The sequence below is a fragment of the Corapipo altera genome, unplaced genomic scaffold (assembly GCF_003945725.1).
Source record: "Corapipo altera isolate COAL_440 unplaced genomic scaffold, ASM394572v1 67, whole genome shotgun sequence".
Classification (NCBI taxonomy): domain Eukaryota; kingdom Metazoa; phylum Chordata; class Aves; order Passeriformes; family Pipridae; genus Corapipo; species Corapipo altera.
The window spans coordinates 8,679,728-8,693,118 of NW_020884906.1; the positions used below are offsets into that span (position 1 = coordinate 8,679,728).

General features: G+C 39.9%; 1 protein-coding gene across 2 annotated transcripts in view; it reads left to right on the forward strand.

Moving 5' to 3' along the window:
• ZNRF3 (zinc and ring finger 3) overlaps positions 1–13,391 on the forward strand; it is a 75,431-nt gene that overhangs the window by 36,970 nt on the left and 25,070 nt on the right. For both annotated transcript variants that reach the window (XM_027652226.1, XM_027652227.1), the window contains exon 2: positions 7,524–7,649. In XM_027652226.1, coding sequence (XP_027508027.1) covers positions 7,524–7,649 — 126 coding nt within the window. The remainder of the gene's footprint in view (positions 1–7,523; positions 7,650–13,391) is intronic.

Genomic DNA, 13,391 nt, shown 5'->3' on the forward strand with positions numbered 1-13,391 from the left:
TAAATAAATGTTTTTTAGAATTGTGCTACTGGGTTGACACTTCCGATATGCACCTTGAATAGTTTTTAATATGACAGCGCAGTCAAAAACCTGCCATCCTCTCTTTTACTGTCTTTTATGGGACATGGGTAGGTCCCCAGAGCCCTTCTGTGTTATTTTGTGGTCTTAGGTGGTCTAGAATTTGTACTCACTTTGCCACTACAAAAGTGTTTTTTGCTCTTCTGGCTCTTGGCATAGATCTGTGAGCCTTTTTTAAATCTCTCTTTTGTTACTTTTGCCTTTTCTTTTTCTGCCTGATGAATTTTCACTTCTGTGAGTAACTCAGTTCTGTAAACTTAGAGGGATGGTGGCTACCCAGAGGATGGGATGTGGCTGCTCAGGGTTATGTGAGTCCCTCACCCAGTCCCTGCCCCTGCAATAGTGTCATTTCTGGTCACTGTTGCAAAACCATGAGATTTTGTTATACCTGGGTTATCCAAATCTATTTGTCAAATACGTAGCCAAACAAAGGGGGAAGTATTTCAGTTTCGTATTTCAAAATGTGTTGGTATGTCAGAGGCAAGAGAAAAACCTTAGAAGAATAGAGATGCTTACCAGGGTGGGATGTAACTTTAGTTTAGACAGGGAATATCAAGTCTGGTTCTGCCAGCATGTACTGCAGAATTTTATAGCACAGACTCCTTCGTGGCCATGAGGAAATCATACCTCAGTGTTTTGGAAAATGATGCCTTGGTACCCTGGCCTTTGTTTCTTGAACTAATAAAACTATAAGGTGTGAAGCTGAGTCAGGAGAGGTTTAGGCTGGATATCAGGAAAAGGGTTTTTTATCCCAGAGGATGGTTGAGCAGTAGAAAAGGCTCCCCAGGGAGGTGGTCACAGCACCAAGCGTGACACAGTTCAAGAAGTGTTTGGACAGCAGTGTCAGGCCCATAGTGGGATTCTTGGATCTGTCCTGTGTAGGGCCAGGAGTTGGACTCTGATCTTGATGGGTTCCTTCCAACTCAGCATGGTTTATGATTCTGTATGTTTGCTTCTCTGCACATTAATTCTCTGCCACAGAAAGTATGAAGGAGAGTTACTAACTGAAGTTCCAGACTGATGGAGAGAGTTACTGAGGGCCTTCTGACATACATGTAAATCTTTACCTGGCTTCACAGAGGTAGGTTTATTCGTTGCAAGCTGAATTACCAAAAGAAATCCACCCCAGATTCTGTTGGTGCACACTGCATGTGAGTAGGTGCCCTTTGTGGTGTGCTCACTGTGAAGGAGAAGCAAAAGGGGAACAGGCATCTTAGGAGACTTAGTAAGTCTGAGAGATCCTTTGTTTTTCAGAAAGAAAAAAATCATGCCAACCTCAAATATGGGGTCAGTATCCAAAATGAATGAAAAATACCTATGCCTTGTATCTCTTCCCTTATTATTTGTCAGAAGATAAAACACCTGATTAGTTACAGAGGATTAAGCACAGAGGGAGACACTGGCAGTTTGTTTTAGAGGAAGACTAGAATTTAAGAAAAGAATGGGAAGAATAAATAGGTCGTTTTAGTGAAGAGGTTCTTGTTTAATTTGTTACTGATCTCTTAATACTGTGACCAGAGTACTCATTCTAAACAGTGTGTGCCTTGCTATGTTCCCATAGTGCCATATCACAGGAAGCCTTTTCGGGGGAGCAGAAGTTGTGCCGCTAAAGCTGCACAGCTGCCAGCAAAGACATGTGTAACATGGGTAATGTTTCAGTTAAGTTTTGCTCAAATGGTGGAGAAAGAACGATGTTTTGTGGCTTGTGAGATTTAAATAATTGAATTTATAACGAAGAATTTAATCAGAGGAAAGTTTGGGAAGGTAATGTAGAGTCTCAAAGGCATGTTATTGAAGTTTTTAAACTGTCCAGGTCTCATTTGCCAGACCTACCTTGTATTAGAACTGGTATCTTGGCAGGAAAGAGAAAGAGTTGGGATCTGTTGGGTTTGGGTTATTTTGTTTCTATTGGAACTGAAGTTAGGGAATCTGTTTTACACTGTTGATATGCTCTGTTCCTCTGTAAACTACTGGAACTACCTAAGACACAGAAATACCAGCCTAGTTTTATCCAAGCTAGCACAGGCCTCAAAGCAATATAGTGGACACAACTGTCCTGCTTCCACACCCAAGCCAGTAAATTTTCTGTGGCATGATATTCAGTGTGGATTTAATGGATTGAAGGTTGAAGCTCACTTGTGATCTTAACATGGTGTGAATGTACCCTTTGTCTTTTTGGTTGGTTTGGTGGGGATGTTGTGTGTGGGTTTTGTTGTTATTTTTCTTTTTTGTTTTGTTTGGGCTGTTTGGGATCCTTAATTCTAGTGTGAACTGTAAAAAAGAAAACCAAACAAAAACACAACCTTATGAATGGACTGAAGCTGGCTATCCTGTTAGCCACTGGAGTCTCAATATGGAGTGTGAATGAAATAATGGGATGTGAAGCCAGAGAGAAATTTATGCAGAGAAAAGATTCCTGAGTGGAAATTACATGCTCAGAGTGATGCTCAGTGGTGGCCCAGGAACATGGATCTAACAGTGCTGGTCAGAAAGATTATTATAGGGCTTGGTGTGTTCATGGAGAAGGAAGTAGTAGATAAGATGGAAATTGATGTTGATGTATAAAGAAGAGATGCATATTCCCTGTGAAACAAACACACTAAAGAATTTTTGGAAGTGTTGTAAAAATGCAAAAAATTACGCAAAACCCCAATTTTTTTTTTTTTTTTAAGGTGGGGGAAGTGAATATCTTCCATTGTGATGCAACAAAATTCTGGGGAGTTTGTACCCTGCAGATATACTTAGTAAATTCTCTATATTTGCCAGCAGAGAGCCTGCAGCACCCTGTTAGTTTTACTTACTGTTTACAGTGGGGTTTGCATTTGAGTTTGAGGTTTCTCATGTGAAAAATCATTTTGCCGTTGTGTGATGGTTTAATAAATCTCAGTCTTCTCCCTGCTTGGGTCTCTTACGCACTGGTAGGAAAGGTAAAGTAGACATTCTGTGCCTGGGTTGTTGGACTACAAAATGGGATCCACTTGCTGTGGTCATGTTTGTCCTTGCACAGCAACGGTGGTGGCCAGCATGGCCATGCTGAAGGAGAATTCTTCTATGGCAGCTACTTGGTTTTGTTTGCTAGCCAGACCACAGCTTTCTTCTAGTAACTAGTTCATAGTACAACCTTGCTATGGTTTGTGAGTAAAAGTGAGTGTTCTAAGTGGGTCCAATTCATGGGTTTGGACAAGAATTTGAAAATTTCTTCCCTCAAGGTGAATACAACTGTGTGAATGGCACGAGTCTTGTACGGAGGAGATGAGTTCCTGCTTAATTTTTCCCCCTTTATTAGCAAACTTGCCAGAGATTCCTCTTTTTAGGTTCTTACATCAGGATAGAGTTCAGAACCTTCCTAGAAAATGCAGTTCTTTGGACTAGGTTCAAGAAGCAGGAGCTGTTGGTATTTGGAAAAGGAGTTTCAGAATGCCATACAGTGGTCAGTAAATGCTAAACAGAAATCATCTCTTGCCATGAAAACAATTGTTACTTCTTACATCTCACACTGTTCTTCATTTTACCTGTTCTCTCTTCTGTTTTTTGTATTCCATGTTGAAGTATTGTGCAGCTTTTCAGTTACAGCTCATTTAGTTACACATATTGGTCTTGTTTTACTGAGTTCCAAAATTAATTCTCTGAATTTCAAACTAAGTGCCTGATACCTGCTGCTTGATACACACGCCTCAGATGATACTAGTCAGTGTTGTCATCTGTATTTTGTCCAAGGCAGCTGTAAACATAATGGTCTCTGAATCCTTCTTAATGCATGCAGCTTTTCAGAGTCTTATTTCTTGGCTGATCTGGTTAAGTGAGATGAGAGGATCTTCCTCTAGTTTTTGGACAACATACACCTATACTGGAAGGGAGAATGTACTGTGTGCACTGTCTGTTCCTACTTTTTTCTAATTGGAAGGTACAAGCTCTGCAAAGTGGCCATTCTTTGTGATCTTGGGAGTTGCATATTAATGTTTTCATACAAGGGGACACAGAGTACTTGCAGTTCTATTATAGAGAACCATAGAGACGAAGAATGGGGTTAGAGGTTTGTCAGAAAGAGATGAGTGCCTGTTTAGGTGTGTCATTGTTCTTTTGGGGTTTAAGCTAGAATAAAAAATTTCAGCTTTGGCAGCTTCTGCTGGCTTATGGTCTGCTGAAGGCAGGAAGAAAATGATGTGGAAGCTTCTGTTTAAGTAAAACTCTCCTGTTGGTCTATGATATGAACCTGGAATGAGACTTGCAGGACCCATAGTCTGGTTGGTACCCTATTGTGTCCCTGATTGCTTCATTCATAGAATCACATAATCATAGCATGGTTTGGGTTGGAAGGAACCTTAAAGATTATCTAGTTCCCACCCCTTCACCCTGGGCAGGGACACCTTTCACTAGACCAGGTTGTTCCCAGCCCCATCCAACGTGGCCTTGAACGGCTTCACTGGGCAACCTGTGCCAGGGCGTCACCACCCTCGCAGGGAAGAATTTCTAATCTAAACCAACCCTCTTTCAGTTTAGGACTGTTACCTTATGTCCTGTCACTATACCTCTTGATAAAATGTCCCTCCCCATCTTTCCTATTAGGCCCCCTTTAAGCAGTGGAAGGGTCTCTGAGGTCTCCCTGGAGCCTTCTTTTCTCCAGGCTGAACCACCCCAGCTTTCTCAGCCTGTCTCCAGAGCAGAGGGGCTCCAACCCTCAGAGCATTTTTGTGTCCTCCTCTGTACCTGCTCACACAGGTCCCAGAGCTGGATGCAGTGCTGCAGGTGGGTTCTCAGCAAAGTGGAGCAGAGGGGCAGAATCCCCTCCCTCGACCTGGTTACCAAGCTTCTTTTGATGCAGCCCAGGATGTGTGTGGCTTTCTGGGCTGGGAGTGCATGTTGCTGGGTCAAGTCCAGTTTTTAATCTGCCAGTACCCCCAAGTCCTCCCCTGCACGGCTGCTCTCAATCCGCTCATCACTCAGGCTTTGTAAAAGGAAGAGAAGAGGCTCTTTGAGCTTTGAGTTTATACTGATGTCCAGAGACATAACTGCAGAATGGGCTTGGTGACTATGATCTGAAGGGCCATTCACACTTGGAAGCTGTTACGGAATAACAGTATTCTGGATGAAAGTGACAGTGGAAAGAATTTTCTGTTCCTCTTGGCCTTCTTCCAAGATTTCTTTCTGGACTAAAGTGGGTAGAGCCGTTATTTATTGTATGGGGAAAAAAAGACCAAGACTTTTTATCTCGTGAGACAGTGCATAGAAGGATCCTGAGCTGTTCATATGGTAGTTTGTAACACTGTAATGCCTTATCCTGGCAGACATAAAAAGGGCAAGAGGGTGAAAGTTTTCTTTTAATCACCAGGACTTTTTTTAGATGATTGAGTTACAGAGTAAAGTATTCCTCCTCTGTTGCTTTACTGTTTGTCTGCTCTGTAACACTAACCCACATAAAATTCACGCGGCTCTTTTTGAAGTTATTTTAGACCCTCAGCAACGTATACAGATTTTGTAACCTTGGATAAAAGCACCTAAGTCGTGGTTTCAGTTTTGCCCTTTCAGGCATGTGCAAAGTGCCCCAGCACATTTCAAGGATTTTGAACTAGAAACTTCTTAGATATGGGTTATGGTTTCAAAGCTCAATTAATACACCCTATGTCAAGGGAATTACATCAAGGAAATGGTTCTCTGTTTCTTTAGATATTTAATATCGATTAAAGCTGTGTTTTTACTTAAAGGATCCCATGGACTCCTTTTGGGGGTTAATTATGTTGGAATATATGCCCAGGCAATCTTGGAGAGAGCATTCTCTGACTGACTCCATCCCCTGATTTTATGTCTGTGCTGAATAGTTTATCCATCAGATGATGAGTTTACAGAGTGGTTCATCTTCCAGTGATAGTACCTGCCCCAAGCTTTTAGCAGTAAGTTGAGCTGCTCACCCATGTGAGGCTGCAGACAGCTCAGCAATGTGTGGCAACAGCTCATTCAGGAAAAAAAAAGAAAGAGGAAGGCTGAGTTAAGAGTTGGGCAAAGGATTTTACTCTTTCTGCCATGGTTTGGTTTTTTGCCTCAAAATAGAGTGGATTGGTGATGAATCTTGAAAAATAATGAGTGGTAGAAAACCCCCTGTATTGTGTCAGTTCACCATCATGTTTCCCATATTTCACAGTTATCACGCAAGTTATTCAGAAAGTTAGGGCCCCACAAGATAATACAGATAGCACTCCATATATTGTATTACTTGCAAAATGGAAGTCAAGGTACAAGACATGGGAGAAAAGCAGAAAAGGACGAAACAGCAAGCTGGTGATGCAGAAGTGATGGCAGGATTAGTGACCATTACATGGTGCTACTTTGCATGGATTAGTGAGGTGTGTATATATATGTAAATTATTGAGCAGTATAATCTCCTCCTATTATAATCAGATACCAGAAAGCAAAGTTATCATAGTGCTGATATTAGTTTGTGATTTTCTTCAGCTAGTTTGACAAAGCTGACATTTAAGGAAAGGCATGAAACCGGATAAAGTACAGAGTTTTTTTGCAAAGAACTCTTCATATACGTTAAACTGCAGGCAACTCTTAGGCAAGGGTCTGTGAAAAGTCTGAGATTTTAGTTGAGGGAAAAAGAGAACAAGGAGAACACAGCAAACAGTGTAAGAAGTTAAATGTATGACACCCTAGTTTATACACAAAGATATTATCCTAATGGAGGACAGCAAACTTGGAAAAGAAAGGTTAAAAAAATCGATGTGTAGGGAGGTCCTTGCCATAATAAAATTAGAGTAACTACATAGTGTTGGAAGGAGGAGGAACAGACTGAATATCTGAAATTAAATCAAAGACATATTGTTGCCTAGTGTAAGAAACACAAATATCTAAAAGTTTCTCACTTCATGATAGCCCTCTGCCCCCCATCATTTGGGTTCAAAAAAACTAGAGACTACTTCACAATAGTTAGAAAGCTTCCTGTACCTTACTTTGAAGTATATGGTAGGCTTGTTCCAAAGGATGACAAACTGTTAATATTGTGCAAATATAAAAAAAAAGTGATAATGCCTCTGAAACATGGGCTCTGGATCTTGTGTAAACATGTACATCTCTGGACATGTAAGGCTTTTATGAGTGATAGTTCGTATTATTTCTGTCTGTTTGCAAGGAAAGGTGGGTTTGCAATACAAAGTAGAACTTTGTATTTAATTATTTTATATCTGAGAAAAGGACTTATAATCACATTTGTTAGTCTTAAATGATTTTTTCATAAGCAAGATGACAGTGGCATTACATAAAATTTTGATTTTGTACTCATGCTTCAGAAGTGTACTGAATTCTTCATATATGCAACCTTATGTTTAATTTTTTCTGGTGTACCTTATAAATAAAAGTGTATTTGTTATAAGTTAAAGTATTCAAAAGCAATCTGTATGTTTTTTGAATTCTATTGATGGGCTAAAGGTTTTTTTCTGATTCTATTTCAGATGCATCCACTCGGACTGTGTAACAGCAATGATGAGGAAGACCTGTATGAATATGGTTGGGTAGGAGTGGTGAAACTGGAACAGCCAGAGTTGGAGCCTAAGCCATGCCTCACTGTCTTAGGAAAGGTAAGGGGATAGTTTGGAGCTGCATGTAACTGTTTCTTGGAAGGATTAGTTCCTTTCTGAGAAAAATCAGCAAGAAATAAACCAAGAGAAAACTCCCTTTAGTCCACAAAATATTCCTGTTTTGCCTGTTTTCACACTAGATGCTTTCAGGGAAAGATGATGTCATAACTCAGTTGATAGAGATGGTGATGGGGAGTTGAGTGCACACATTCCCTTTTTGAGCTCTGTAGGAACCTAACAAAGACAAGCAAAAATGGCTGTTTGGGTGAAGCAGTATTGGAGTAGAAATAGAGTGAACTGCAACTGTGATGCTAACTTGGTCAAAGAAGTCAAAATGAAAGCACCTTACTGGTTTTACTTTGGTTTACTTTTCTCAAAAGACATACATTAATTTCCTCTTTTTGGGGAAAGAGGGGTCTTCAAACCTAGAAGAGATTTCTTTGCTTTCATTGCAGGATAAATACATGTAATAACAAGTGACTCTTATTGTCTTGGTCAAAGAAATAAAGATTTTCATCTTCCTGGAGTCTCCCTGTGGAATGCAGCCTCTGGAATCTAAATTAATTGCAAAACTTTTCCCTTTGTTTTATGGGGTGAAGTCAAGTAAGATATCATTACTGCTGCCAGATATGTTAAAAAGGAAAGCAGAAAGCTGACATTTTTTGTTTGCAGCTTAGAATTTTTGAGTACTGAGGTTATTATATGTAGACATTTGAAGTCTAGAGCAGTTGAAAGAGCATAGGCCACAAGTTTTACCAGTAACTGAGCAGTTGAAAACACATAAAGTAACTGGCTTTCATCCTAAAATCCAGCTGACTCAAATTGGGTAGGATAGTGTTGGTGACTTCAGGTGAGCAGTGTATCAGGCAGACAGTAAAATCGCAGGTTGACATTTTTAAAGTAAAACTTGTCTCTGTAAATTTATAAACAAAACTTCTAAAAAGTTTACCTTTCAAAGGAAATGGGAAACCATCGTCTCGTCTAAAATTTGCTGTATGTTCCACTTGTAGTTCACAGTGAGAAACATCTCTTTAAGAAGTGATTACCCTTTCTATTGAATTTCAGCATAATACAACTTTTTTTTTAAACTTGGAATACTGTTTTTATTTCAGAGAAATTCCAGCTGTTGCTTCTTTGATCTTAGAAGGATAAAATCTGAGGATAAGGTCTTGTGAGGATGGGAATTAGAGAAGATTGGGTACTGAAAGATGCATAGTAACCCATAAGTAAACTCCAGGAGTAAGTTGAGTCTTGGGGAAAGCCACTTCAGGAAGGAATCTGCTCAGTGAAAATTATGTGAGGAAATAGATTTGGGAAATGGATGACCCACTGCTGTATACTCAAATCCCACCATGTCCTCTGTATTCCCCATGTCCCCAAAGCCACACTGATCTCTAGAATGAGTTTACCTGGTTATCTGCTAATGTTGGCTTCCTGAAGCTTGGCCTGCTGAACAGCAGACCCTGGCTTTGCTTCAGGAGCTCTGCAACATCTACTTTGATGTGTAATGACAGTGATGTGACATAGGGTGTGTCCAGAGAGATCAGGCACAGTGTTTCATGTGTGTCAGTTCATGTGCAGTAATTTCAACAGGTGAAAAAAGAGCGGCCAAGGTTTTAGGCAATACTTGCTTCTCAGTAACTGTACTACAGCTCCTTGTTCTGTATTTTCATGTCTCTTATTTATCCTTCTCTTTCTGAAATATTTGTTCCCTGTTTCATCCTCACTGCTGTAGTTTCTCCTCTCCATCTTTTGCCTGCAACCTCTCTGCTCAGTCCTCCCTATGCTCAAGTTATGATCTGATTTAGAAGGACTTAGCAGCAGGAGCATCAGCCATTAGCTTCTTGCAGGTCTGTCAAGTCAGCTTGGTTATCTTAGCAGTGGGAACAAGTTGTATTGCGATTGTCTGGGCCTCTGAAAAGTTCACTTCCCATGCAATTTGGAACATTTGGATTCAATGTGGCCTCTAAACTATTTTGCTTGGGTAAATATCAAACCTGCTGCATGTGTAGATGTGTCTTCTTCTGGTTATTTTTAGGATTTGGCAACTGATTTAAACATAAAAGGGAAAGGAATGAAAAAGGGAGAGGGAGGGGAGAGGAGAGGAGGGAGGGAGAGGTGGAAAAATAGAAGAAAAAGGAAAAAGAAATGACAAGGAGTAGGGAAAGGAAAGGAAAGGAAAATGGGGGAGGGGTGGTCTTGAACAGAGAAAGGAAATGGAACTTGTTTCATGTAGAAAAGGAGGAAGAAATAAGGAGTGCAAACCTACTGTTCTTCATTATAGAGGTGATATTGTTGAAAATTTGGAATATGGTGAAGCAGAATGTAAACTGCTTTAAAGCTGTTTGTAGAGCTAAATTGCATGACACACAAATCTGGTACAAACTTGTAGGGTTTTATTCTTATTGTTGGTTTTGGTTGTTGAGGTCTTTTTGATTTAGGGGTGTTTTGTTTTGTTTATTAAAACTCTGGTCTGTGTTTTCAGAAGTTTTACTCCACTTGTTTATCCATGGGTAGCTGAACAGAATTAAATGTTTTCATTTTCATATCCATTTTGTAATTGCTTATCCTTTATAGTCAGGTTTATATCGTGTAATGGAAATCAAAGTGTTTAAAAAAAATATGTATCTCCTGTTTAAAGTGCCTGTGAAAACTGGACCCTGGTTGAAGCAAGGGGTGTGTGTGGCAGCTGTGATTTACTATTACCTTTGATCACAGTGCAGCCCTGTTTGAGGCAATGCTGCATGCAGGCAAAGCAAAGGCCTGGGTTTTACTGATCTCATGAGCTCCTGAATAGGGCTAGAAGGGGAATGACAGAGGAAGAAGAAAGCTTTTGGAAATGAAAAGGAAACCCCGTGAACCCGACCAGCATTATTGGCTGGATTTGCCTACCGGGGAGCCGCTCAGTTTCTGCCAGGCTAATTCTGCTTCAGCTTCTCTCCCCCACACCCCCGACCCCACCTCCCCCTCTCTCTTTCCTTCTTTCAGACTTTTTTTGTTTTTGAGGCATGGCTGTAGTAACTTGGTTCTCAGGCTGGGAACCCACTGAGCTGTTGCCATGGTCACTGGGAAGCTCTTCGTGCCATGTGCTTCAAAGGGAACCTTTCCCCTCCTGGAATTCCTCCCTTCTCTGCATACAGCACAATGAAACTCCTTCACTGCTGTAACCGTGCTGAAGGAAGGCAAAAGCAGGGTTGCCTACAATACCTGTTGCATGCCTGCATCCTGGAGGGCACTGGGGGGTTAAAACTGGGTGATCTTTAAGGTCCCTTCCAACCCAAACCATGCTGGTATTTTGTGATTCGCTGTTCTGTGGTGGCACTATACCTGTGTGTCCTGTACATTCCAACATGCAGACCCCCTGTTCTTCGCCCACCCCAGTCATTTTTAAAGCAAATTACATCTGTCAAGACCGTGAAGTGCAACCCAGCAATACCACTGCTTTTATTTCAGTACAGGATAGATACTGAGAAAATGCTGAAGATTTGCTTAAAAGTAGAACTTCTTCCCTTTCTGCAGGCTCGAAAATCCACAAGGAAGGATTTTGTTCTTGTTTCTCTTCCAGGGACTGCTAAAAGGTCTCTTCTGTATTAATAGGATGTATGTATTTGAGGATGTGCATCTGAACATAACCTAACAAAGAGAGGATGTCCCTGCTACTACAGCTTCCTGTTTTCTTCAGATCAAAGAAACCTGGAATATGAGGAAATTCCCAACAGTTCTTCTAGTATCCATTCACTTTTTCTCTGTCTTTTGAGAGTTTATTTTCAAAAATTTACACTAATACTGTCTAGGAGAATCTCTTGTTTTGCTATGTCATCATTATGATTATACTAGTTAGGCTTCGGCCAAAATCATCATGACTTGAATCACAGTCGAACTGTGATTCCTAACCTTTTGTCTAACAATTTACTTTAGGTTATTATAAGGTAGTTAAACGAGAAATCATGGGGCTATGTTGGTAGTTTAGTTCCTGAATAAAGAGAGATGTGTTCTAAGACCTGAGGAACAAGAGGTCCTGTGGAGAGACCATTTTAATCTTTTTCTTTCAGAGTTACTTAAAGTAATAAAAAAAGAAAGGCAGATTAAACAAAATCAACTTACACCTTTATATGAATAGCCTAAATTAAGCATATAATTATATGTTCAAATTAGAATTGCACTGGCCATATAAGTATACCATTTGTTTCTGCATAACTTTAATAGTTTTACATACAGTTTGGATAATGTTCTGTAGAAATGGATTCAGTTCAGTAGTAGAAATGCATACTGAATTCAGGCAAATGTTCTTCCATTCTAAACTTACTCAGAAACTACGACTGAACTGTGCTTTAGATTAAGATCTAAAATTAATGAGAGACATCTCTAAAATCATTGTTCAGTGTTTCCAAAACTGCTTATTCAGATACTTTCAACTGGTAGTGACACCTGCAGTAAGGTACCCTGTGATGAGTCTTGTGCCACATGCAGTAGGAAATATTGTCACTTTAGGAAAACTTCTTACATCCATTGAAGTACTTGACATTCCACTTATAGTATTTATTCCACAGTTTGGGGACCTTTTCTGCCTTCTGTTTGTCAGCCCATGTTTCTTCTTTGCAAACAGCATCCAAAAAGCATTTGTAATATGTTTCAAGGCAGTAGTCTCAAAAATCAATGGCAAAATTTAATTGGTCTGGCTCAAAAGTAATAGTATGAGTGATTTTTAAGCTGGTTGGTTAGTGTTTGGTTAGTTAGTTAGCTGAGAAAAGTGTTGCAGCAGTATAAACTTTGTATGGGTTGTTTTGAGCTCCCAAACATTCTGTTTTAAGAAGGAAGTTGTTATGAAGTAGAAAAAAATTTCTTGAATGAGACTAGACTCCTTTGGCTGTGGACTACTTGATAGGTCTGTATTGCACATGCCAAACATGCCAGAACTCTGATCAAAACACGAACTACGTTTTTTATCAACCTCATTGTTTTCATTGTAATGAAAAAAAGAGTATGTGTTTTGATTGGGGAAAAATAGCATCCTGTCTAGTGTTAAAGACTCAGCCCTTCTGAATCAGTCATGTTCTTTAAGAGTCTCCCATTAACTTTGCATTGCATTTTTTTATTTCCAAGGTCTGTTGTCTTAGCACTACCTAAAATTAGGGTTAACTGTGAAAAAGCGTAGTATATATAATTGTAATCCCTGCCATCCATGTGTTTGTCTTTACTGTATTTGTTCTAAAAACAGGAAATGAACATTTTCCTGGAGCACCAAAGAACATCATAACTGGTGTAATATCATGATTGTTTCTTGTTATTTCCCACTTCATCATCACTCATAATGTCCAGGACACCTGAAATGTGTGAGTGGTGTGATCAGACCCCTACACCATCTAAACACAATGATTTCTGGAGTTCTAACAAAATTGCATAGGTGAGGTCAGAAGAGGGGTTAATACATGGTTTTTCAGGAAGAAGGTGGCTTCTCATAATAGCAGACAGAAACAGTCAAGAAGGGACATGTGTATATTTTTTAACAAAAAAAAAAAAATCACATAAGCAGTTGAAATCTGGAGAGAGGAAAGGTTTGTGTTGTGTATGGATCGTGTGGTGAAAGATACAAAAGGAAAGAAAAGAATTGAATCAAAGCCAAAGAGGGAAAAGCTCAAAGGAATGGACAGACAAGGCCTGAATCAGGTTATGCAGTTCAGCAGAAGTAGGTCTATCAGGATTTCATTCATGGGTAGTGATGGGCCCTTTCCATTGGGAACT